This window comes from Pogona vitticeps, chromosome 4 (genome assembly GCF_051106095.1).
Source record: "Pogona vitticeps strain Pit_001003342236 chromosome 4, PviZW2.1, whole genome shotgun sequence".
NCBI classification, from domain to species: domain Eukaryota; kingdom Metazoa; phylum Chordata; class Lepidosauria; order Squamata; family Agamidae; genus Pogona; species Pogona vitticeps.
The window spans coordinates 24548696-24576541 of NC_135786.1; the positions used below are offsets into that span (position 1 = coordinate 24548696).

The window sequence follows — 27846 nt, forward strand, 5'->3', positions numbered from 1 at the left end:
AGGAAAAATGGGAGAAGGTTCTATAATTGGTAGGAGGTCCTGCAGATGCTCGACTGTGGGCAATAATTCATTCCTCCCTGTCAGACACCCAGACTTCTCCAAGGACAATTTTCCACTTTAGAAATACTTTAGTTGTAAAGTGGAAGAAACTCCTCCCTTGTTCATTCTTGCCTGCCTAAGCAAAAACGTAATATAACTGGTTTACACATTCATATAGCAAAGCAAGTTACAGAAAGCAAGATGGCTATGGTTAGGCTAACATATATATTTTATATGTATTAATTTGACCCCTTCAATACCATATACGATTCTGGTTGTCCCATCTCAGAAACAACCAGAGCTATAGCTAGTGAATTTTGTGCCCAAGGCAAGAACACAAAATTGTGCTCCCTTCCACACTTTATCTGATGCCGCAAAGCAGCCACAATTCTAAAAAAGGAATGAAGACAGTAGGGGAAGCAGGCAGTAGCAAAGCATGAATGAAGACCATATACAAAAGTCTGAAATTGTCCCTGTTTCTTTCAGTTTGAATTCTGGAACTTTCTTCAATTGTTTGCAGCTAGTGCATCCCCTCTCTGTCACAGCATTCTATAGCTGAAAAATAACATGCCCAAGGGGAAGGCATTCCCACTCAGATATAGAACCCTCATAAGTAGAACCTACACATGAGCAGGATCATCCTCCCCTGCAGACACACATGGAAAGTGATGACAGGTGAGCTTATTAGGGAATGAGTGAATTAGGGCTATAATGCTCCCTTTTCCTAATGGCCTGGCATCCTTAGAATATAAATCCATATTTTATATATTTCCCTCAGCTTTGTGTACCTAAAACAGGCTGTGCTGGGTCAGTGTGTGTGTGTGTGTGTCAAATACAGCCCCCCTTAGGACCCATGATGTTCTGGACATGCACCTTCAAACATCTAAAAAGAAAACTACCTCAGAAATGTCTCCTATGAGGTCATTTTGCATGTTTTGAGGGATGTTTTACCATGCCTTAGAAGGCCCCTTTCCCCTAAATGTTTGCCATGCCCTAAGGCCCTTCTTACACCCCCTGCTTAGGAGAGTTAGATTGTTTAAATGTTTTGATCACTAGAGACAAAAAATGGCTTTTTTTGAGTTTAATGAGAATTGTAGGGGAGTGGTTGCAGGAATGGGTAAAGCCCCCCCCAGGTCCAGGGATGGGCTTGTGCAATGCCTGGACCTCAGGACATCTCCCATCATTAGTTTAATCTATGTGGTCATAGTAGTGATATTATGGTGTTGAAATCTATAGTTTGTTTGAGCTGTCTCCTTGGCCCCCTCTTTACCCCTTAAAATGCAGTTCGCCAAACTGCCCTGTTTCGTTGCGCTGATCTCATGCCTCCTTTTTATTTGGTTCTTCATAGTCTTTCCCCTCAAATTCAAATCTACTGTACAATAAATTATTCATTATTTCTTTTCAGGTGTTCATCATCTCGGCCTTTCTCTTATTTAAGTGACAAATCTCTCAATCTCTCACCCGAGCAGAAATAACAGTGTCAGAGCAGGGTTGTCTTCTAACATTCATCACTTTGCTTTATTTATAATAAGCAGACAAGACATACATTTGCAACTAGATTATAGAAGAGAGCTGTCTAAAATAATTTACTGGTGTACTCAACTCCCCAAGGTCATTGGTTTCTGAAGGTGCTGTCTGGGGATCCCATCTCTCTCCTGGTTCAGTTCACACTACCGTCTTTCCCTGAAAACAAGACAGGGTCTTATATTAATTTTTAGGGCTTATTTTTCAGGGGATGTTTTATTTTATAGTCATGTCATCTTCTGGCTGATGCACAATGCTACACAAGGGTGGAGGGTGGGGTTTCACTTAACTAGGGCTTATTTTGGGGGTAGGGCTTATTTTACGAGCATCCTGAAAAATCATACTAGGGCTTATTTTCAGGTTAGGTCTTATTTTCAGGGAAACAGGATAGTATTGGGCTGAGTTCACCTGTTTTTGGCTATTAGCCTCAAAGAATGGACAAAACTTGCCCATATTATATACTTTGGTGGGGGAGGTGCCATACCTTACCAATTTGATGGCTGATCATTTTCAGGGCTTGAACACACTACCTTTTTGAATACAACTCTCAGAATTCTCCAACAACTCCTGGCTGTGGGATTTTGAGAGCTGTAACCCAAAAGGGAACAATTACAAGCATTGATTTGTTTTCTGTCTTTCTACAATAAAAGCATTACTATATATTCGCGAAGGCTTTCACGGCCGGGATCTAATGGTTGTTCTGGGTTTTTTGGGCTCTTTGGCCGTGTTCTGAAGGTTGTTCTTCCTAACGTTTTGCCAGTCTCTGTGGCCGGCATCTTCGGAGGACAGCAACCTGTGCTCTCTTGCTGTCCTCGGAAGATGCCGGCCACAGAGATTGGCGAAACGTTAGGAAGAACAACCTTCAGAACACGGCCAAAGAGCCCGAAAAACCCAGAACAACCAAAAGCATTACTGCTACTCCATGCAGCATTTCATCCTTCTTTGTGCTTGATTTTTTAATTTTTATTCATTTCTGCTTTCTTCCAGCTGCCTTTCCCATTTTCCTCCTAAACATCAATGCTTAGTCACCAAGTACAGTGGTGCCTCGCTTAACGAGTGCACCGTTTAACGAAAAATCCGTATAGCGATCCCTTTTTGGGGATCGCTATACGGATCAGCCCCAATCGCCGCACTCGCTTTGCGACGATTGGGGCTCCGGCGGCCATTTTGGAGCCGCCAAACAGCTGATCGGCGGCTCCAAAATGGCCGCCGCATGACCCGAAATGGCCCCTGTCAGCGTTTTCGCGCCCTCCCCTTGCTTACGGAGGTCGCGAAAACGCTGATAGGGGCCATTTCGGGTCATCCGGCGGCCATTTTGGAGCCGTCGATCAGCTGATCGGCGGCTCCAAAATGGCCGCCGGACGCGAAAACATCGTTGGAGGGGTAAGTTTGCACACTTATTGGAACGCATTAAACTAAGTTTAATGCGTTCCAATAGGTTTTACTTACCCGCACAGCGATGTTTTCGTATAGCGAAGGTTAATCCGGAACGGATTAACCTCGCTATACGGGGCACCACTGTAGTGCCATTCCCATTGGACTATCCTATTTAAATATGGCAATACCATCTTGGCAGGGTACTTTGTTGCCACTTGAGGCAGTAGCAGTGCTGATATGGAGGGGAGAGAGGAGATCTGTAACTGTTCCTCCACAATTATCAGTCTCCCAACTCCACACATGTGGATGATCTTAGCTGGCAGGATGCCACCAACTCTGTTGTGTTTTGTTTCCTTATTTGCTAGTTTATTATTAGTTGCATGCATATCCTGCTTTTTCCCTAAAAGAACTGAAGGTAGTACAGTGATGCCTTGCAAGATGAAAATAATTCATTCCGCGAGTCGTTTTGTGAAAATTTCATCTTGCAAAGCGTGGTTTCCCATAAGAATGCATTGAAATTTAATTAATGCATTCCTATTTGTCTTGCGAAGCACGGCCATAGAAAAATTTGTCTTGTGAATCACCAAAAAAATCACAAAATGCTTTCATCTTGAGAGTTTTTCATTGCGTGAGGCATTCGTCTTGCGAGGCATCACTGTATACCTAATTCTTGTCCTTGCAACATGATGGGTAGCCAAACTGGGAATAAGGATTTTGTGGGATTTTGTGGATACAAGAGAGCAGAAATTGGAAAGAAGGAGTTGAAGTGAGGCAGTTACCTGTAGTGAGTTACTTTTTAGATAAGGAAGGCCTACATTTGGAAAGTAATGTAAGAAGTGGTAACAGCATTAAGTGTTTCAGTATGTTTCAGTGTTTCAGTAACGTTTCCTAGTTTCTCTAGTTGTTTTTGAAAATTCTTTTTAAAGGACATTTTAGAGAGTTTAACAAACACATTTTCAGGGTTCATGGCATTCTCTTTTAAACAATCCATGGTGTCTGAAGGGTAAGTGAACAGCATACAAAGTAAAGGAGCAGTGAAGAAAAGAGATGTAGCACACTAAAGGCAAAACTTAATTACACAGATTGTTAACCACAGTTTTCTCCAGCCTAACACTTTCTAGACCTGTTGGCCTACAAATCCCACTATTCCAAATCAGCAATCAAATTTGGAGTTTTTTCTGTTTCTGGAAAATGCCAGGTTAGAAAAGAGAAGTTAAGCTCATAAAAGAGAACTCTGGAAGAAAGAAAACCCATAAGACTGATATTTTTATGGGTATTCTATCAGTCTTATGGTTGCCAACAAATAAAGTCAGTGAATGACATGATGGCAACTACAGTAAATGAGTTTAAAAACTTCCCAACACAATGTTAATCTAAACCAATTAGATTTTTCAAACTCAGTTAACATTAATGGGGTACCCAGTGTGGTGTAGTGGATAGAGTAATGGATGAGGACTCAGGAGACCGGGGTTTGATTCCCTGGCTTTGTCTTGAAAATGCACTGAAAGTGTAGAAATGGCAAAAGCACTTCTTAAATATCTCACCTTGAAAACCCTGTTAAGGTTGCAGCAAGTCAGTTTTGATTTGATGGCACATAACAAAAATGTTAACAAAGCACATTAAGAATTCTCAGCTAATGTTCCAATCTCTGCACCAGAATAGATCCTTTAAGACCGTGTTATATTGCCTCCTATGTTTAGTGCCACTATAGACAATCATATTTTTGTGTTCTTCTCATGCTAAGTTCTGACAAGCATCTTGTTTCTGTTGTCAGCTTTATTCTTCCTGTCTTGTTCCTCTGAAGCTTGATACTTGCAGTAGGAAAAATATTCAGTCATTACCCCCACCATGCTTAAAAAGGGACCCTTAAATCCTTCCTCAGGGACGTGGCAGTGCTGCGGGTTAAACCGCACAAGCCTCTGTGCTACAAGGTCAAAGACCAGTAGCCATAAGATCGAATCCACACAACAGAGTGAGCTCCCATCGCTTGTCCCAGCTCCTGCCAACCTAGCAGTTTGAAAGCATGTAAAAATGCGAGTAGATAAATAGGTACCACCTCGGTGGGAAGGTAACACTGTTCTGTGTCTAGTCATGCTGGCCACGTGACCATGGAAACTGTCTTCAGACAAATGCTAACTCTATGGCTTGGAAACGGGAATGAGCACTGCGCCCTAGAGTCAGACACAACAGGACTAAATGTCAAGGGGAACCTTTACCTTTACCTTTAAACCCTTCCTCTCTGTTGTCACTTTCTACAAAGGAAGTGACACATCTGCAGCAGAGAGATATATTCTTACCCTCATTTATATCTCCATGCAAGCAAGAATCCTGGAACATTCAAGGTTCTTGCTTGTGTACATCCTATTTATTTTATTTTATTTTATTTATTAGATTTTTATCCCGCCCTTCTAGACATATATCTATTCAGGACGGCTCACAATAAATTATTCATAAAAACAATTAAAACAACAATTTACATTGACAATATTAATATTAATCAAGATGGAGAATATGAAACAAAAGATTAAGTAAAAAGGAAAAGTCAAGTATTGACAGGAGGGAAGTCCTGCCTGAAGAGCCAGGTCTTTAATTGGCTCTTTAAAACACCCAGTGAGGGTGTGCAAGAAGGAAGATCTCCACTCGTAGAGACGTTTCTTTCTATGTGTAGAAAGTAAAGGTAGATTGGGCTAGGAACTACTCTGCAAGCACAGGAATGTATCTTTGGGGGTAATGGCTGCATATTTGTTTTGTGTATAAGTCATACAGTCCACACACAGAAAACTATCCATTTACTCTGTGCAGCTACACCACCAATTGTAAAGGGTAAGAAATCAATGCCTGTCACCTGTAGGCTCCTCAGGTTTTCCTACTCTCCTTTACTCTAGCAGCTTGAATAGAGGGGTCTGCTTCTGCATTGCCAACAAAATGGAAGTGCATCACCAGAAAGAGGATGAGACAGAAAACAAATTTGACCAAATGTGCATGTATTCATTTATATGTAAAGATGCACTTTTTGAAATAATTTGTATAATTTAAAGAGAAATGCAAAGCATATTGTTATATTGGGCAAATAATGGCTAGATGACTTTCATACCATGCATTCTGCTATCCAAGCAGGTTCCTGCAAAGCTTCTGCTCACCCTCCTTGAGGGTGCCTATATTTAAAACTGATCAGAAAATTCTTCAGGTGGAGGGTGCCTTCAAACACAAGCAGGACTGAGGAATGTGTGCAGCTCCAGATGTCGTTGGACTAGCTTTCCCATCAGCTTTAGGCAGTACAGCCAGTGGTGAAGGATGATCGGTGCTGTGGTCTAACAACATTGACAAGTCCACAGAGGATGCCTTCAAATTGAATGCTGCACTCTTTACAATGTAGTTAAAGTTGTAGCTCCAAGCTAGCATTGCCATTTTATCTAATAAAATACAGTATACCAGACATTCCTCTAGAGAAAACTGCCATTTCACTTTAAATGCTGAGCAACAATTGACCTTCCAGCTACAAAAAGATGCAATATGAACTCTATTTTTCTCCAGGAGCTGAGCTTGTACCCCATTAACTCTACATTTCACAACCCATTATTACTGAAATCATTTCCCAAATACCTTTGAAACACTTTTGAATAATAAGGTAGTTCCAAACCATATGGCGGGGATGTCCCTTTAAAAGAAGCCTCTATTTCTATTGTATTCGCAATCGTTTTTAACAACACATCAGTTATTGAAAAGGTAAAGTTCTTAACCCATATGACTTGCACATTTTCAGTTATATTTTATTCACTTTTTAAAACTCAATTATACAAGCCATCATTTTAAAAGCTGCTCTACCCTCTACCCTCCCCCCAGGTTTTTGTTTCTGCATGGGCTTGTATCAGATTTGACTTTTCTTCTCTGTTTTTTTTTTGTGTGTGTGTTGTTCCAACACAAACCAAAGAAATGAACATGTGAGTACCAAAACGTTTGCAACTGCAACAATTTCCTGAGAAAAGGATTGCATTTTCTGACAGAATTGCAAGGTTGCCAATATTTTTGGCCATGGCTGTATATGCAACCTGTTCATAACACCATTATTACTGAGAGGCTTCTAATTTCGTGAATGTACCCTTGTTGTTGTTTAGTCCTTAAGTCGTGTTCAACTGTTTGTGACCCCATGGGAGCAGGCCAGGGCCTCCTGTCTTCCACTGCCTCCTGGAGTTGAGTCAAATTCATGTTGGTAGCTTCAATGACATTGTTCAACCATCTTGTCCTCTGTCATCCCTTTCTCCTCATGCCTTCACACTTTCCCAACATCAGGGTCTTTTCCAGGGAGTCTTCTCTTCTCATGAGATGGTCAAAGTATTGGAGCCTCAGCTTCAGGGTCTGTCCTTCCAGTGAGCACTCAGGGTTGATTTCCTTTAGAATGGATAGGTTTGTTCTCCTTGCAGTCCAGGGGACTCTCAAGAACCTCCTCCAGCACCACAATTCAAAAGCATCAATTCTTTGGCGGTCAGCCTTCTTTATGGTCCAGTTCTCACTTCCATACATCACTACTGGAAAAATCATACCTTTGACTATGCAGGCCTTTGTTGGCAAGGTGACGTCTCTGCTTTTTAAGATGCTGTCTAGGTTTGTCATCGCTTTCCTCCCAAGAAGCACTCGACTTTTAATTTCATGGCTGCTGTCACCATTTGCAGTGATCATGGAGCCCAGGAAAGTAAAATCTGTCGCTGCCTCCATATCTTCCCCTTCTATTTCCCAGGAGGTGATGGGACAAGTGGCCATGATCTTAGTTTTTTGGATGTTGGGCTTCAGACCTATCAGTTGTTCCATATCCAGTTCTAACTGTTTCTTCGTGTCCCACATATAGATTTCTCGGGAGATAGATAAGGTGATCAGGCACTCCCATTTGACTGGGCTGGGGCACCTCCCTTATGAGGAAAGGATATAGCATTTGGGGCTCTTTAGCCTAGAGAAAAGGCACCTGAGGGGGGACATGACTGAGACGTATAAAATTATACAGGGGATGGATAAAGTGGATAGAGAAGCTCTTTTCCCTCTCACACAGTACCAGAACCAGGGGACATCCACTCAAACTGATTGTTGGGAGAGTAAGAACAGAAAAAAGATAATACTGTATTTATTTCCCCAGCATGTTGTTAGTATGGAGAACTCCTTGCCACAGGATTTGGTGATGGCATCTGGCCTAGATGTTTTTAAAAGGGGATTTCTGGAGGAAAGATCTATGGCAGGTTACAAGCCACGATGAATATGTATAATCTCCAGGGTTAAAAGGAAGGTACCTCAAAATGCCAGATGCAGGGGAGGGATATCAGGAGACAGGTATCCTGTTGTCTCATGTGCTCCCAGAGGCATCTGGTGGGGCCACTGTGAGATACAGGAAGCTGGACAAGATGGGCCCTTGGCCTGATTCAGCAGGGCTGTTCTTATGTTCTTATGTTCTGCCTTCTCCACATAATACATTTCAGGTGTATCTCAAACGTACGTCTGAAAACACAAGTGCCATAAATATATCTGCAAAGTGATATTTGTATTTATCATGCATGTCAGATTTAGGAAAGTTTTTTTAATGTAAGTCCCCAAATCTCCTAACCAGCACAGCCAGGTAGCATGCTGGTGGGGGAATTCTGGGAGTTGTAGTCCAAATGCACTTCTCCAACTTCTGATACATATGTTTCTCAAACCCGGCATTGTCTGACCCAACTGGAGACCTGAATTTAACCTCAGAAAATGCACAAAATCTGGCCGCAGAGCCAAAAGTTGGGTGTTTTAATTCCCACTGTTCCTCTCAGGGGAAGGTCCAGCCTGGATAGCCTTGGGCAAGCTACAATGCTAGAGCAACCCCAGAAGAAAGCAATGCTAAACCACTTCCAAGTACTCTTTACCTGGAAAACCCTGAAAAAGGTCACGATCCTTGGACTTGACTTGACAGCACATCATTATCAATACAGAAAGCAGCCTTTGGCAAGCTACTCTTTGGCAGTGATTAAAACAACTGTTCCTGAGAAAATGTTGGCACTGTCTGACCAAAAACCGACATTGGAGATAGACCATAATTAAAGCTAGGAGTATGTTATGTTGCAGAAAGGTAATGAAGCAGTTTGATTCAGTTGTGAACTCAGACTTCAGAGGAACCCTGTTTTTCAATCCTGATGAGGAATCACCAGTCAAGGGAATTGGCCTAATCCCATAGGCTGAGAGAAGTTCCTAGGGTGATACTTAGATCCCATCATTTGTTAAACATTGCTTCTAAGCATGGGTTTCCTCAAAATGTCTGTTTCTGACCTTAGTCTAACTCAGAGATTAAAAACCTGTTGGCATGTGGGTCATTTCTGGCCCACCAGTTCTTTGTCCAGCTAGCCCAGTTTCCAAATCCCCATCACGAAAAAGGAGGAGTGAAAGAAGCTGATTTCATTAGGACTTACACTCTCAAGGCATATGGAGCAAATCAGTGGCTGTCTCCACAGGGCTCAGCTGTGTCCTGTTTGCCAACATGCTCAGTTGTTTTGGCTGAGCAGTCATTTGGGGCAGAGAGAGACTAGGAGGCGTTAGGATAAGGGCCAACTGAGTCACCATAAATGATATACTCCCAAAGGTTGGGAGAAGCTCCTACTGTGACAAGAGCTATACAGATGTCCTTTATGACTCTGACATCTTGCAGTATAGGGTAGGCTAACCTACTCTGATGATTGTAGATAAAGTATTGAAGCAACAGGGAAGGTTGCACAGATGACATTGTTGTCCCTGCTATATAAAAAGTTCCAGTGCTTCAAACATGTGAGTGTTGGCTTCACTATACCACTGGTGTCTGTATTGTTGCAAAAATACAAGAAAAGCTTTTTGAGCAGAGATGATAATAGGACAAAAATATGCACCATCCGCACTGAAAGTGCTTTTTCTCTTTAAATTTCTTTCAGCTTTTGCACAAACTTCTGCTTGATGCTATCTAAAATGATTAATGCATTGATTCTAATTTTGAATTACTAGAAGGTGCAGAAAGTTGGGGAATCAATTTAAACAGCCTTAAATTGCTAGTCAGCCCTAAAGGTATGATAAGATCACTGCCTCTTTCTGCAGAATTTCATTGAATTGCTGCGTCATTTTGGCCCAAATGCAAAGTCTTGGTTAGAAGTACAAAAATATCCAAGGCAGAAGAAACAAAATGAAAAACTGTTTTGTAAATGCGATAAGATGGGAAATGATTTCCAGCTCAGCAGGCAAATAAGCAGACACTACAAGTTTTAACAATCACCTCTCCCTAAAGAGAGTGTGGTGTTTGGACAGGGAGTCACAGTGGGCGCAAAGCTACCACCTTTATCCCTGAGGCAGGTCCTTTTAACATGTCACGAACCGTCATCTCACATACATAAACAATCATTTTTCTACAAGTCTAGGACCTTCTTCTTCCTGACACTTTCTAGCTGTCAACCAATTAATTGCAAAAAAAGCTTAACACAACTCTCCACCTATATTTCACATGAGATCCACAGGTGTCTTATCTCCAATTAAGCAATATTCTCGTTTGGTCGTCTTTCTAGGCCTCTTCGGCCTTGCCTTCTTATCTTTGTACCAGGAATTCTGCAAAAACAGTCTCACACATTCCATTGCTTTTAACTAATCTTACACAGAACCTAACAGACCCCATCTTTATGTGACTACAATTCCCAGTATCCTTCAGTTCATTACACAAATAACTTGAAAGATTGCTAGATGTTCAGAGGAATGCTGTTGATTTCTAGGAAGCTGTTTCACGCAGCCCGCTTGCTGGCCATAGACTCCCTCTCTTTTAAAAAACAAGCAAGTGCCAAAAGCCTAAATCCAGTGTTAACCCTACCAAGATTAGGGCTATGAAATTAAAGGGAATCAAGTTACCTGTGATTAACAAGTCCAATTCATTTCAGTGGACCTATTCCAGTTAGCACTAAGGTTGGATATAGCCCAAATTATCTTTCTTACTACAGGAACAACTTTTGGAATAAACAGAACTTGGAGAATGTCGATTTTTTAAAAAATTACATTTATATTTGTGTGTTTGTTTAAAATATTTTGACCTACCTTTCCCCTTAAAAGGGACCCAACACCGCTTATGTCATTAAAAAAGAAATATTAGAACTAATATTAAAGCTGTGAACTGCCCAGAGTGGCCCTGATAGCCAAATAAGTGGTATACAAATAAAATAAAATTAAAAAATCAATAAATAGCAACAGGGAGTATACAAATACTAAAAAGGATCAGACAAATAGAGTACAAAAACATAAGCAGCACCAAAAGACATTCAAAACAGTAAGGGTCAACAATCTTTATCATCATTACAAGGCTAAAGTAATGCTTTACTTCCTCACTTTTGAAAGCAACTAAAGTTACTTTGGGTTACTTTGCATATAGCAGCAATTTGGTCACTTTCTATCTTCTTGTATTTTAAAGTCCAAACTACTGTGGTATGTCATGATTTTTTGGAAAAAGCATGCTTAAAGTAGCTACATCTTTTGTGAAAAACAAGAGCAGTTCCAACATCCTGATTGATGCACATCTTGATCCTATTTCAATTCCCTGCTGAATGTCTTAACAGCTCCTACGATGACCATTTACACCTGGCCTAAAAAGAGGAAACAACCTTGAGAGAGAGAGAGAGAGAGGCGTACAAATGCATATGCTAATATATATGTATAAATATACTGTAAATGTGAAAGTAATTGCTATAATTTAAATCAGGAGTGGCAAACTTCTAGGGGTTGAGGCCACGTTGCTTCCCCAAGATTATGAGGGCCTAATCCCCTGTTGCATCACTCAGTTTAAAATGTAAATGTGCCCCCTCCCCTCTTTTGGCACTAAAGTGCAGAAATTCCCTAATGATGGTTGTGTTGGAAGTGGCTGTTAAAAAAAAGGTGGAGGCTGCACACGGACTATAAAACAGTGGAGACTAATGATCCTGATTTTCAAGATGTAGTGTGTCCACTCTGGATTTTAATCTGAAATAGCTATCCAACATACTGGGCCTATCTGAGGGATAGCATCTATCATCTTAGATAGTTGCTCTAAAACCCACCCACCCTTGTAAAACTAGAATCACCAGCCTCCACTGGCACTTCATGCATCTTGCCCATTCAGGACTGAAGGAAATATATCTTACCATAGACTATGACTGAGCAATTGTGTGCCTGCATTGAGTGGAACTGCACATTAGAGATGACGTGTCATTAGAAGACAAAAGTCTTTAACTGTTGGAAACATGTAGCATGCATAGCAGAAACTTCTCACTTTCTACAATTCATAAGTTATAGTGTATTATTCTGTGATTAGTCTTTGAGGATTAGAGTTAGGGTTTTGTTTGAATTATGTTTCTGGAATACTAACTTGATTTCAGCTATATCCATCGGCTATCTGTAATATATGGTTTGGTCCTTCCCCAACTGACCAGGTGCTAACTGTTGATTAGCTACTTCAGTGTTCCTATTTATCTTTCTTTTGCTTATTTATGTTTAAACCACATTTGGTCTGAATAGCTAATTTCCTTGAAGTAAATGAAACGTTTTTAAAAAGTCTTGTTTTGTTGCTTCTTTGTCAGGGTTTAGGCATTAAGTGAAAATTGTTTCATTAAATCTTATCTATTTAATTGTAGCAGCTTCTATTGAGTTTTGTAAATATTGTTTTACTCTGTTCATCTTGTTTGATACTGTCATTGTCATGAGCTGTCTTGGGACCCAGACTGCATCAATAAAAAAAGAGAGATGTCTCCTAAATTAAAAAATTTCAGCTATCAAGGGAGCATGAAGAATTCTGCCCAAGAGGCTAAACCAACCCATTTGATTTCATGATGATATCAAGCATGCAATAACAATTCCCCTTTTCAAAATGCCAGTAGCTGATTTTCTAGAGTTAGATTTCATCTCACGCTGATTAACTTCTCAGTGGAGTTAACTATGTTTTTTATCATATATGTGTATGATTTATTCTTCTTCTCCATATCCAAATTGTCCTTAACATCAAAACTCTGGGGTTGTCTATGCTTGGCAACTGGAGCCACCTGGAGCAGTGAAAAAAAGTGCGTATTGGATGAATACACACTGCATCCCTTTAGAAAAATAAAAGACAAATGGAAAGCTTCCTCCTGGAAGCTTTTGTTTGCTTTTCTTTTAAAAGTCTCTTCAAGAGCCTGCCCAACCAGGAGGAAACTTTCATTTGTCTTTCTCTTAAAGTGATGCAGTACATATTCACCCAATATACACTCCCCCCACTTCTTCAGTCCCCTGAAGTGGCTGTCTTCTTAAGCCACTTGAAAATACAGTATTAGCAAATTAAAGGAAGGCTCACTTTTTGGTTCATTTCCAGCAATCACATGCACTGGAAACAGATCAAAGCAGAGTACTCCTACCCACACACAAAAAAGTACAAGCCCTTGACAGGGACCAGAAAGGTGTGGGTAGGAACATTATGGGGATGGTTTGGTTCTTTCCAGCAATTACATCATATGTTCATAGTCAAAAGGAGTGAACCAACCCATTCCCACAGTAGTCCAAACAGTAGCCTAAATGCCCGTCTGATTGCACCCACTATCACCATTGCCATTAATGTTAGTATTTAGCATCCAGATTGCCATCAACATCTCTTTTTTTGTAACTAGGAAAAACATGAACATCACAATTTGTCTCCCAGCCGCCAGTCACAAACATTCTGGTCCCTGTCAAGGGCTTCTACTTTTTAGATGACTTTTTCATACATTCACTATCTATACATGTATTCAATTTTATATTGACTTAAATAGCATTTGTTTCGTATTATACAGATATAGAACAATGTTTATTTGGGTGAATTTCAGGCTGAATGTACTATACACGACCTTGTTATCAAAAATATTGTATTTTAAGTAGAGCTTATGAAAGTTAATTTTTGGATTACATCTCCTAGCATCTTCCAGACAATCTGATCACATTAATGGTCCTGGAGGATTCTGGGAGCTGTAGTCAAAAAAAGCACCCATTTCTTAGTTCTGATTTGAAGATGAGCTTCATGCTCTCTGCTTCCTGCCTCCAGGACATTTCTCAGTTCTCAATGCCTAGGAAACCCAAGCAAGGGTCACCATAACTCAGGACTGACTTGAGTGCACACTTATTAAGAAAGGTCTATTCAAGATAGAAAAATTCTAAACCTTAATTTTAACTAGCTAGACATCGGCAGGGCATGAGGAAGAGGAGCAACAGCAGATCTTATCCTTAGAGAGTCTCAGGAAAGGAAGGAAGCAAGAATTATGGGCAGACCCTGAGGATATCCGTCTAACAATAGATGAAGGAGGAAACTGAGGCCAGAGAGTCGAAAATATAGACTCTCTGGTTTCCCCACTCCCAAATACCTCTTATGGTCATGTGGGTTGGATAGACACTAGGAGGCGACACTTGGGGGACATCAGGCCAACAACAGCCTTATGGTATTTCTTCAAAGAAATGGGTGGAGGGGAAGGACTTAAACTTCTTGGCTTGATTTCAACTAGTAGCCCCCAAAATTGGGGATCTGTGGGATCTCCTGGCAGGTTGTGCGTGTGAGAGAGATTTAACAGAATCCCTTGTTGGGGCAGTGGCTTCTGACTGTGGGTAAGGTTGTGGTCATATTAAGCCTCAAACAAAAATCTTTGTTTTCAATGTCCCAGGTAACAAAGATGCTGGCTGTGGTGGTGATTCTCTTTGCCCTTCTGTGGATGCCATACCGCACACTAGTTGTGGTGAACTCCTTCATGGACCCTCCTTATTTGAACATCTGGTTCATCCTCTTCTGTCGACTCTGCATCTACCTGAACAGCGCCATCAACCCCATCATTTATAATGTAATGTCTCAAAAGTTCAGAGCTGCCTTCAAAAAGTTATGTAAATGTGAGCGGAAGAGAAATGAAATCACTACCCAGTACAATGCCCCGGTCTTCTACAGCACTATGAAGGACTATTCCCATGACAGTTCTGAGCATGACATAACAGAACAAGAAGATCTCAATGGTTACCCATCAGCAGCAAGGAAAATTAAAACTTCCAAATAAACCTGTTGCATCGTATGCCAACTATGATCGCAACGACTGCCTATGAAAGCAGCTTCAGGAATATAGATGAATAGCATGTTATAATAGACAAGAGATTCCCTTCTTGCCATTTGGACAGAATGTAATCATAAGGCTAACTGGTTCATTTTATGTCAGTGTTAACTTAGGCTCAAGATTGGTCAACATTTTGCATTATTCAAAGCTGTAAAGAATGACACAGTATAATGGACCTTCTTGTTATGTATGTGCAAGATCCCTATTCAGCAGCTGTTTGCTTCTTACATGATTACACTAATGGGCAGAGAGAGGGGGGCAGTGTTTATTTATTTATTTATTTATTTATTTATTTATTTATTTATTTATTTATTTATTTATTTATTTATTTATTTATTTATTTATTTATTGTGTGATCCACCACCATGAAAAGATTTTTTTTAAATATAAAAACTAATGTTAACAGGCAACATGCTTTTAAAACAGATGAACAACAACTCTAGAAACTAGTTTTGACTCTTGTTTATGCTTCAAAACCCTACAAATGGCTGAACTCTGGGAACTGATCAGAGATGGAGCCAACTCAGTTTTTCTTTGCAGAGAATTCCACAGCTAAAGTGCTGGTGCAGAGAAAGCTACCGTATGTCTCATGCAGTCCCCAATCAAGTTGGGACAAGCAACAGGGTCTTCATTACATTCCTATCAGCCTGGTCCCACTGCCATTCATGGTAGAGGAGGAGTGTCTCAAGATGAAAGCTGTCTTCATTAGATTTGGGGGGGGATGCAGTTTTGAGTACAGTTCCCACCCATCACAATATTAGACCCTGTTGGCTAGGGGATCATAGTCACTGTAATCCAAAGAGATCACATGTTCAAGCTCCATTAAACATTTGGGCTTTCTGGGTCATGTGGACACATGATCCACTTCATATAGGAAGCCTCCACAGCATAGGAAGCAAGCTTCCTCTTTCAAATATCCCTCTTCCAAACACTGATGACGGGAATGATGTAGAGCAGACAAAACCAACAAGGAGGGGGTCTTTACCATCAAGTAACTTTTAGTCATGTGGGGATGAAAATCATGGTAGGGTTGAGATTTGCATTATATTAGTGTTATCCAAGGATAGATCAGCTATTTTGGCAGGTGGTGGACTCTCCTTCATTGGAGGATTTGCAGCAAGAGGTTGGATAGCCATCTTTTGGGGTGTGTTAGCTATGGACTTCCTGCTTTAGCAGGAGTTTGATCTCAATGGCCCTTGGATCCTTTCCAGCCCTACAATGCTATGAGTCTGTTACTTTGACAGTTTGTCACCTGCAGCTTCATAGACATGACAGTGTCCAGCATGAAGACTTCAGGAACAACTAGGCACGCTGTTTATGGTGGCTATTCCTTAATGCAATCTTATTCCCTTTATCTTTCACTGATGCAGCAAGAACAGACTTTAAATGCCTCATCTTTTAAAATAGCAATCAGGTTACATACGTAGCTCTTTGACTAACATAGGTAGATACTCCTGCAGAAGAAAGGAACAAAGGAAACACTCCTTTGGTAAATACACTTCCCACCACACCCTGGGGGACCCAAGCTAATGTTTGTTTATGGCATTATAAAGCCTTATAAAACCATGAGAGACTGAATCAAGAGCAATTTCAGAATAAGGAATCCCAAAACCTTCCAAGACCTCTGGGACTGAATTTGTCACTGGGTGTTCTGTAGCACCTAGCAACAACCTACATTGATGTGACTGGGTCTCCTTGTTACTTCCACGAATACACCCCATTGATTTTTTTATATGCTGCCTGAGGGGTCTACTTATGGGTTGAACAAGGGGTGCTATGCCACCAGGATTTCAGGGAATGCCCCCCCCTCCAGTCATGTGCCAGCTAGTCTGCTTTTCTGTTCATTCAAGTCATGGGTCCATCGAATTTGGTACTGGTCCCTTCCATGTCCCAGAATCTGGAAGAGTTACTATTTTAGACTAATTCTCTCAGAGGACTGCAACAAGCATGCCCACAGTCCATGGCATTCAGAAAATTGTATCACTAAAGGAATTTTAGTGATCAAGCTCTGATTCGACCTGGAAATGATTTCAGTGCTCTTGACACAGATCGTATATTTTTGTTCTGTAAGAGAGTCTTTTAATAGGAAATGCCAGCAATGGGAAAAGTTATCTTTTTTAAAACTACATTTTTTTCATAGTGGATATAGGATTCTGGAAGCTGTAGTTCAAAAAGCAAACTCTTCCCATCTCTTGCAGTCTTCTGCGTCCAAAGTATGTCCTTTTCCAGTGACCCTTCCCAGATGACATTGTCATGAACAAGAAGAAGAAAAAAGATGTGACCCAGTGCACTTGTAGGACATAATAGTGATATCCCACTACTGTAGCATATGATGCTGATAATACATTCTGGATTACTACAGAAGTAATGATCTACTTGGCAGCATATAATGACTCCTTTTCATAAGGCATAATAAAAACCAAGGCTTAATTGCTCCGGAGACATGAAGACACAAAGCTTTAAGGTCAGTGTGACTGATGTCCTTGTTGCTGTTCTCACATTGCAGTATGAATCATGTTAGGTTTCTTAATAGTAAATTTCCTTGGAATAAATGCATATTATTTTGTTTCCATTCTGATGTGTGTCATTTTGGTGTTGCTGTGCCTGCTTCTGGCTGTTACCCTTTTCTGTACTGGCAGCTACAATGATGGTGGATAAAATATTTCCATGATATACATTTTGTAAATAACTTGCAAACAAAATAGTGATGCAATGTGTTTTGGGGGAAGGGGAAATGGTATGAACCATAGCAGCATCATGAATATTGACAAATTTACATTAAAGTGAAGCATGCTTCTTACTTGCAAGATGCTGTTCTTTACTGGTTTGTTGCGTTTATACACTGGTTTTTATGCGAAAGAACTCAAGGCAACATAACATGGTTTTTCTTCCACACTCAATCCTTTGTGTCTTCACGTTGACCTTGTGATGTAGTTTATGCTGTGATATAGTCATAGCCTTAAAGTCACTCAGAGCGAAACTGCATGATCCATTTATTACATTTTTTGCAGAGGTGTTCCCACAAATAATGAACAATATATTTTCATTATAGCACATGATTTTCCTCACTTATGTGTCTTTTATTTAGTTTGCTTTATTTTGTGATTGATCACTGGAAGGTAAATACAAGCTTAATTGCTGTGATCTGTGTTTCTGAGGAAATCTGATTGTGGGAGGCAAAACGGATTTATCAGGTTAATTTTAGGGATCATTCATTCCTTTTAACACTTGGTGTCCCTCACGGTTGAGCAGGGATTTGAAACAATGTCTCACTGGCCCTGATCCTACATGCTAACTACCACAGTGTTCTATAGTGCAAAACACCTCTCTCAGAATAACCCGGATATAAGAAGTGTAAAATTCTTCATCATTTCAACTCAAAATGAACATCCTGTGGTCATGCTTGTACTATTAACATTTTCAAAATCATTTGTTTTATTACTGTTTCCTCCTAATTACCTCACTAGTATAATTAGCTCAGCATTCCATTACAGTAAAAGCCTATACATATTTATTTAGAAGTAAGTCTCATCGTGCTTATCAAGACTCTGGATGAAAATGAGAGTGACTAACTCACAGCCGAACAAACCTTAGCAAAATCAAAGCTGAGAGACCTTCACATCCTTAGACAAAATTTGAACCTTGCTGTCCCCCATCTTAAGTTCTCTAATGATGACCACACTTCTTCTTCTTCTTCTTCTTCTTCTTCTTCTTCTTCTTCTTCTTCTTCTTCTTCTTCTTCTTCTTCTTCTTCTTCTTCTTCTTCTTCTTCTTCTTCTTCTTCTTCTTCTTCTTCTTCTTCATCTCTACAAGCAGAGAAAAAGTACTTAAGGCAATGAAAATGGAAAATATTTTGAAAACAACAGAAACAAAGGCTTGATATAAGAAACAACAATTTGAAGATAAATTAAACAGTTGGAAAAACAAACCACTACATGGACAACACCTGAGAAATATTGATGGAAAGCATGATCATAATTCAACATGGGAATGGCTAAAACTGGGGACTAGATATGGGAGTATTTGAATTCATATACAAATATCCCCTTCCAGGTGCAGATAATGAGGAACCGGCCCCCTGGGGCCAGACCGGCCACTCACCATTCTGCTGCTGCTGCTGCGGGCTCCAGGCTCCCTTTCTATCATTCTGGAGCTCGTGGTGGATTAGCCACTCCTGGCAGAAGGCAGGATGATGAGCCTCTCTGCCAGGTCGAAGACTGGCTAATCCATCACAAGGTCCAATGAGTGGTTGTTATCTGCACCTGCACCATCTCTACTGGGGACCATTAAGAAAGAAATTGAAAGTTTGATTTTTGCTGCACAAAAACAAGCACTCCAAACCAGTATGATGAAAGCTAAGATCCAAAGAACTGGTGCTAACAGCAAGTGTCGACTCTGCCAAGAAAAAGATGAAACTGTGACACACCTCATCTGTGAATGTCCAAAGACTGCACACACATATTACAAAATTAGACATGATAGAGTGGCAAAATTTGTGCATAGGTTCTTTGCAAAAAATATAACTTGCCAGCCACCAAAAACCCATGGGAACATCAGGTAGAGAAGGTGTCAGAAAATGATCTCAAGATCTTGTGAGACAGCCAGACCCACACTGATAAACACCTTAAACATAACATACCAGACATAGTAGTAATAGAATGAAGCAATGTCTGGACATTACAATTCCAGAAGGTTCCAGAGTTTAAAATAAATAATTGGAAAAACTAACAAAGTATAGAGACCTGGCAATTGAAACATCTTGCTTCTGGATGAAACACACTTCACTGGTCCCCGTAGTCATTAGGGCTTTGGGAACAATATCAAGAAATTTCGCAGTATTCCAAGCAGTTGCAGATCTCAGCAATAACACCACAACAGCTACAAAAAACTGCAGTACTAGGAACAACATACATACTACACTGGTATTTAACAGATACTTAGGTTTTGGTTAAAACCTATACCTGTTGTATGATACCAGTCAATTTTTTAATCTTGATTGACTGTGCCTGGTGTGTAGTAGTAGTAGTAGTAGCCACCCATTATAAACAATAAAGGTTGATTAATTTGACCTATGGTTATCCAGCCATGTGCACCAACCAAGCTCACTCAGTGTACCCTTCACTGTGATTTGCCCTATAGACATAATTCCCCTCAGGGCACTATATAAGGCCTAAACCAGGCCCAAGGGATGGAGCTATCGTTATACAGGAAATCATCTGCTCAAGGCCGTGGGAGGGGAATAACACTTTTTTTAAGGAGCAGTTCTTTTTCGGGGTATTTGGCCAGGGGGCCGGGGCCTGGTTATTGGGGCAGTGCAGACTTCCAAGGAATTCCAGTGGGGCAGAAAGGTGCTCCTGAAATAATTTGATGTATGTTCTCCAAATCTTGGTGCATGAGGGTTAATGGCACTGCCTCTTGTTGCCTAGACTTTGGTGAGCTACTAAAGCAAAGCAGAGTTCAAAATCCTCACAGTAAATGTCTGGCTTTTACCTTAATGACACTGCTAATGGAAATTCTTCTTCTCAGTCTGAGCACATTTAAACTGGATGCTGCTCAACCAGAAAGGATAGAAAGATAACAATGATTATTTATGGTGTAGAAAATTTGCAGAGCTTAAATACATGCTGAAGCCAAACAAAAAATATTCAGATGCAAGGGATTCTGAGTTCAGAATGAACAGAGATTATCAGCAAACTGGCATAGCAAAACAATGTGCCTGTTAAATAAGGAGATATTTAAAAGAACACAATGGACAGTTTGCAGGATTTGCAGTTGCAATCCCAATTATTTATTTCTTAAGAGAATTATACCAATAGCATATTTATGTGTGTATTTGTTGCTGGACTATACTGCTTTGGATTCCAGATGGTAGTAGTTCAATCTTTTGACATTTCCTCCTATAAACCATATGGAGATGGGGAATGTTATATTTAAGGACAACAGCTTCCAGAATACATAATCAAATTCTGGGATTTTGTGGGACATAAAGTTCCAAGATTCCCCCCCCCTCCCTTGAAAAGGCACACTGGGGAGATGGATAATTCAATTCTTCAAAAGACATCCGGTCTATGAATACAGGATATTGTGCTTCTGTATTAGAGATGGGGACAAATATAAAAATGGATATATATTTTTTGACGAATATAGCAGATTCGTTAAATACTCATCGATCCCTATTTGTCAAATTTTAAGTCCTGACAAATACGGCTTGATGAATATGTCCCTATTTTATTCGTCCTTCGTAATTTTTTAAAAAAACATTCTTCCTAACCGTGGCCAATCAGTTGATAGGAAGCCATTGACCCCAATAGCCGACCCAGCACCCCGTCCTCTCCCTACTCTAGCCCCCACCCCCACCGACACCCCCTTACCATAATTGTCACTGCCGCTGCCGGGGTCTCCATTAGGCCTCCACAGCCATGGCGTGTAAAAAGGGGAACTGGGTGCCCTTTGCAAAGATGGCAGCTGCAGCTTCCCTACCCTAAATGAAGCCACAGTCACCATATTTGCAAAGGGCAGCCAGTTCCCCTTTTTACATGCTGTGGCTGTAGAGGCCTGATGGAGTCCTCGGCAGCAGCGGTGATTATTATGGTAAGGGGGTGTTGACGGGGGGCAGCAGTAGTTTGGCAATGGGGTGGTGGTGGCAGTGGGGGTGACAGCAGGGGTGTTTTTTAAAATAATCCCCCACAAATCGATGAATAACTTTGTTATTCGTAGGTTCATGGGGACAACTTTGTGCTTCGTGTGTCATCAACTTTTGATGACTCATGAAGTGGGATGATTCGCCAAAATGGTGAGTCATCCCCATCTCTATTCTGTATCTGTGATTTAAAATCATGCCCATATTGCCAGCAAGAAAAATGATGTCAAGTTTTACATAGCAAAGGGCAACCTGAACAAATGGCAGCATCATGATAGTCTACTCTGTAAGATACTTTTTTCTGCAAAGTGACAACGAGCAAGGGAAAATCCTAGATGTCTCCTTTTTTTATCCACTCCTCACCCAAACACAAAGCAATTGTCAGGCTGTTTTTCAAGAATTTATCTGATCTGTCTCAAATCTGGAGATATTTGAAGTTGCTTGTTTCTGCATGGTGAAATAATTTTACTTTTTAAAAAAACCTCATAACTCAAAAATGCTTTGCCCAAACATCCTCAAATGTGGTAAAGAGCAAAAGCAGATTGTTTGCTGCATTTGTACCAAATCTGGCACACATCTGAAGTCAGGTGAACTGTTGCATTATTAGAGTTGCCTTGGAGAATGCTGGTTTGCATTGCTGCACAATAATTTAGAATATTTTTACTGGCATGACAATTTTGTACTTATAAGGAGTTTTATAGTAAGAGACTGTTCATCATTCAGGCTTCCATCCTTGCATAGTATGATCCTATAACAGATACAGCATAAGATTTAGATGAAAAGGGAGTGTTGTGAACATTTCCATCTGCTTGAATAATGCCCTTACTTTTTGGGAAATTAAAGGAGACTGTTATGAAAAGGAATGCAATTTTTGGCCTCACAGCATCTCCATATTTCCTGCATAATTCTTGATTACCTGGGGGTAATCAAGAACCCTATAAAGAAGATTTAGAGTATGGCTAGACAGCCTAGTTGCAGCAGACTAGACTAGGCTAAATTGAGTTGCTTATGGTTGCAATGATACTATGATGTGTGGTATGCCATTTGGTTTGGGTTAGGAGACCACACCACACTTTGAATGACCTTACAGTGGACCCTCTACTTACGGAATTAATCCGCATTGAAATGGTGGCTGCAGGTCGAAAAGTCTATAGGTCGAGTCTCCATTGACCTACAATGCACTGAAAACTGATTAATCCGTAACCAGCCGTTTTTGTTCCATTTTTGTTCCATTTTTGGTTTTTTTTTCTGGTCTGTTAGTCGATTCTCCAGCTGCAACTCGAACCTAAATTTTGCAGCCAGAGAAGTCTGTAACTCGAAAAGTCTGTAAGTCGAGCCGTCTGTAAGTCGAGGGTCCACTGTATTTGCCTCTCTCCCTTTAAAAGCAAAGCATGCTGTTTATATACCGCCCCATAGCACTTCAACCACTCTCTGGGTGGTTTACAAGTTAATTATGCAGGCTACACATTGCCCCCTCCCAGCAAGCTGGGTACTCATTTTACCGACCTCAGAAGGATAGAAGGCTGAGTCAACCTTGAGCCAGCTACCTGGGATTGAACCCCAGGTCATGAGCACAGTTTAGGCTGCAGTACAGCAGTTTAACCACTGTGCCACGAGGCTCCTAAAAAGGAAAGGGGGGAGAAAGAAAACAAAAAAGGCCTCCTCTTTGTCCCCTCCTGTCGTCTTCCTGAAGGAAGTTTTCATTTAAAAATTATAGCACATCAGTACTTCTCTAACTAGGCTTTTTAAAAAAACAGCAATCTTTCCTTCTTATCTCTCTACGGAGGAGCAGAGGAAGATTTTGATTTCCCAATATTCCTAAATGGCTTAAGGGAATAAACCTTATTGGGAAACTGAATGTACTGTAAGCCATCCACTTTGATCCCAGTTTTTGCACATGCTAGAACTGAACCAAAACCAAGCAATCTTACCACGCCTAAAACAGAGTAGCCCCTGATAGGGAGCCAAAAATATGCAGATAGGCACGCTCTGGAGACAGGCTACTCCATGCTGTCATTTTTGCCATGTGGTCATGAGGCAAAAGGAGTGAGCCCATACATCCCCAGAGCAGACCAAACAGTGGAATAAATCTCCATGTAACTGTCCTTAGCTAGGAAAAAAGAAGTCGCATTTGAGCCTATGCCAAATGCCTACTTCATGCCTAGACATCACCTCTTTTTTTTGCCCAAGCTGACTGTGGAGAAAAACTTAAAAAAAACTTTCCCTATGCCCTTCTGCACTGCAGAGGTGACACATTTTTAGTCAGTGGAATAGAGTTTGACAGGAGCAAAGGGGAAAAAGTTTTATAGAAAGTGTTTTAAGGAAAATGCCTGGATTCTCAATCACTCATTCTTTTCAGCCCCTGATGTGCCATGAGAGCCACTGACTGACACAATAGCTTGTATTTTTCAAGAGCTATTATGTACTGAGGGACACAATAGTTTATATCAGTCAGTATATAATAGCTTGTATCAGTTCTAGGAATGCAAAAAATACTTGAATTTTTTTTCTTTATACCCTATCTTTCAAGACTCGCTGTGCTGAGGCTCCGCCTGCACCAATAACGTTTCCCACCTTCCTGAGAAAACAGGACCTTGTTTGCTTTCATTGTCCACTTATTCTTTTGGGACAGAATTTTCCAATGCCACACAATTCAATGGTCTTTCCACAGGGTCTTATGTAGAAATGATGCCATATTGTGCAGGGGCTGTAATTCTGCACTGATTGGTGTGTTCCCCCCCCCGGAAAAAAATGACCATGAAACATCTGAGAAATCCTATGAAAATTTTTGCAGGAAATTTCTTTTTCGATGGGATGGGAGTCACACACACAGAGAAATCTTGTTAAGAGGAGAATAGATGGATTTCCTTCTCATGCCTTCCTGAGAGCAAGAGGCTGGATGATTCACACCTGTAATCTCTAGTGCTCAAGCCACAAGAATGACAGCATGCTGAACACCTTTGCTTCCAAAGGTGGGATGTGACGCCAGATCAACCACAACTAGCATCTTTTGCACACACCTCTGCTATGCTGACTGAATATCCAAGCCCCCCTGCAGTGCAGAGGAACATCAGGAGTGCATGCAGCCATTCTGAAGGTCAAGTGCACAGCAGGAGACCCTTCAGACCTGAACAAAATCTTCAGTACAGAATCCAGTTAGGTAAACAGATGCCACTACTTTTGTTTCAGAGAATAACAAACTAGGAACAGCAGTTTCAACAATGTGTTCGGCAAAGGGCAGCAAAAGCCCTACATCCGTTTGCCCCAGTTGAAAAATAAAATTAAAATCCTGTTTATCTTAAAACTTAAGAGATGCTCCCTCTGCTGTTGACAACTGATGGTTATCTACGGGTGCAAATGCAGAGGTGAAGGATAAATCCATTACGAGTTCTTTTGGTTTCTTTTCTTTCCTGAGACTTTGCCTGATTCATCATTCCCAAACTGCCCCCGGCTAGACAGAACTTAGGCTGCGGAATCCTTAAATAAATGAACGGCTGTGTATTGTGTCCGAAGAGTTGGACACGACTAAACGACAAAACGACGAGGACGTGTATTGTGTATTGGGAACATGCATATTAGGAAAGTGTGCACCTTAAAATGCACTTATTTCAAATGATCTCAGGACATCACTTGTTCTAAGTAATTTACGGTGTTTAAAATGTGGGCATATATGTCAACATTTGGGGGGGGGGAACACAAAAAGAAAGGATAGACCTTGTTCTGTTTTTTTAAAAAAAATGTCACAGCCAGGCAAGGACCAGAGGTATGGAAGGGACAGAACTGTAGGCATGGATGTTTTATCAAAGCCTGGGATGTTACTATTAACCGCCAGTATCTTCCAGCCACTGGTCATGTTGGCTGCTAGATTCTAAAAGAAGGGTTTTATATGGATTGTTGTCCTCTGTTGTTTTAAATGTGTTTTAATATTGATCTTAGTTACCATTTTAATATAACACTCTTTTAATTCTTTTTAAATATTTGTTGTCTTACTATTTTCAGCTTTTAAATACTGTTTTAACAAAGTAAACTGCCTTGGGTTCTTTTGGGGAGAAAGGCAGGATAGAAATATTTTAAATAATAGCTTAGTGAATAAGGTATCTGGCTTCAGAGCCAGAAGTTGGGAGTTCAATTCCCTGGTGTGCCTCCCAGGGTGGAAAATATTGTGTTGCTATGGTGGTCGAGATACTTAGGAAATGGAAGGGAACTCTAGGACAAGGATAAGCTCACCTCAGTGGCATCAATGAGGAAAGTGCAAATATGGTGTGTCAAAATTGAGCGTGATATCTTTAAAGCTGAGCTGGATGGCAGATGCTCACTCTAAATAGTATAACGATTTCTTCAGTACTTCCCCCTGGCATGTGAGTCTCCCCTTTGGAGAGCTCTTAAAAGTCGCCTTGATGCAACATGGGATGTAAACAGGGGGTTTGAACCAAACTGCTTTTGAAATGACAGATATGCCTGAAACTCTTGATGTGGGTCTTATTACAATCAATTGGACCAGAGAACCTAATGCATCTTCTCAGGGAACAAACAGTCTGGAGGGTAAAAAAGGTCCTCCAGATTCGCAAAGCCAAGGTCTTATTCATTACTTTCTTCTGATCTTCAAGAAGATTATTGACATAAATGCTTGGAAAATGTCATTAACATCACAATGCCATCCTTTTGATATCCACTCAGGCTTTTTCGGTACAAGTGTTGCTTCAGCTCTTCTGCCCGAATAAGTATCTCTTAAGTGGCCATGCTTATCCACAAAGACATGGGAGATTATTCATTCATTCATTCATTCATTCATTCATTCATTCATTCATTCATTCATTAATACTCCATCAGTTTGCCCCAAAATATGGCTCTGCTGGCTTGAAATTCTGGCAGTTGTAATCCTTTCCCCTCACCCCCCAATGGACTTCCCCTATTTTTGGATGCTAATGCAGGAAAATATATCATAGTTTACTGGCAAGCCACACACCTTATATGCAGAGTGTCCTGGATTTAATCACCAATGTCTATAGTTAGAAAAATTTGACTCCTCGTGAACAAAACGTACAGGCGGAAACTAAGCTGGGACAATGATTTTCCTCACCCAAGGCCCAAAATATTGGGAGTGAGGAAAAATGACAAAGCAGTCCTTGATACATTACATAACTCCCCAAGCCAGGCACATTATTTTGGCCACATGAGGTAGCTAAATCCAGGAGCACCTTTCTGTGCATGAAAAAGAACATCTCCTGCCTGACTCCACCCAATGGAAGGACTGATCTTGGTGCTTGTGTAGACCACCTGCCTCCAGACAACCCCTGCATCTCCAACGATGGTGTCAGAGCTTGGAAAGGGGGTATCTGTGGTTGACTAACAGAATCATCAAGGTATCTAAAGAAGGCATGTCCAGTGCCTTGCCATCCATAAGAAACTCAAAGCTAGAATATGCCCAGCAAACAGCTCTGCTTAACTCCCCATTCCCCACCCCCACCACAAAGCAAGACTTGTTATGGGAGAAGAATGGGATTCTATAGGTGCCCAGTTGATGTGAGGGAATGAATATTCACCATGTCCAGCCATATCATTTATTATTATTATCTAAGTCATCATGAGTGACTTAGAGCCATGCCTTCAGCACTCGAAAAGTAATTTTGTTCCAGCTCACTACTTTAAAATTTAACTTGTTACAGAAGTAACTCGTGAGAAAAAGTTACTTCCAAATTCCTCATTAGGCAGAGGCAAGCAGGCAACAGACACTGAATGTGGAAGGCAGAAGCTGAACAGCCTGTGCTTGATGAAGCTTTTTCATGGGTCCCTTAGCTGGCCTGCAGCTCTCAGCTGTGATGGAGTGCCTGAGTCCAGAAGAATCTGGTCAGCTTTTGAACACGGAATGGGAGGAGATATTAACAGCCTCAGGCAACAAAACATGTTGAGCTGGGCCTTCCTATAGATTATTCTTTTCCTTAAAAGATAAACTGTGGATTCACCCTTTGAATAAATAAATACATAAATAAATAAATACATTTCTTTTGGAGTGTGTTTGTAAGTGCAGTGCAATTTGGGGTTGAATTCACTCATGGTCTCCTTCACCTTTCTCCTTCAAAAAATAATTTCTGTCTTGCTATGCACCAGACTGACTCTTTTCACATTTCCCCCTTCATCTCACCCTACTCTGACTTTCTTCTCTTATGTTTTAGTCTCACAAATATCAGACGGAGA

The 27846-nt window shown here is 40.7% G+C and overlaps 1 protein-coding gene and 1 long non-coding RNA gene across 2 annotated transcripts in view; one reads left to right on the forward strand and one right to left on the reverse strand.

Annotated features, from left to right (window-relative positions):
* Positions 1–17811, forward strand: part of LOC110071830 (thyrotropin-releasing hormone receptor) — a 36174-nt gene extending 18363 nt beyond the window's left edge. Inside the window, exon 3 of the mRNA XM_072996914.2 lies at positions 14577–17811. Within this exon, the coding sequence (XP_072853015.2) occupies positions 14577–14957 (381 nt within the window). The 3' untranslated portion in view covers positions 14958–17811. The remainder of the gene's footprint in view (positions 1–14576) is intronic.
* LOC144588959 (uncharacterized) lies at positions 12859–21331 on the reverse strand. The gene is made up of 2 exons (XR_013544745.1): positions 18689–21331; positions 12859–12936 (listed from the first exon to the last, which is right to left on the reverse strand). It is a non-coding gene; the product is annotated as an uncharacterized LOC144588959 (long non-coding RNA).
* Between the last annotated feature and the right edge of the window lie 6515 nt (positions 21332–27846).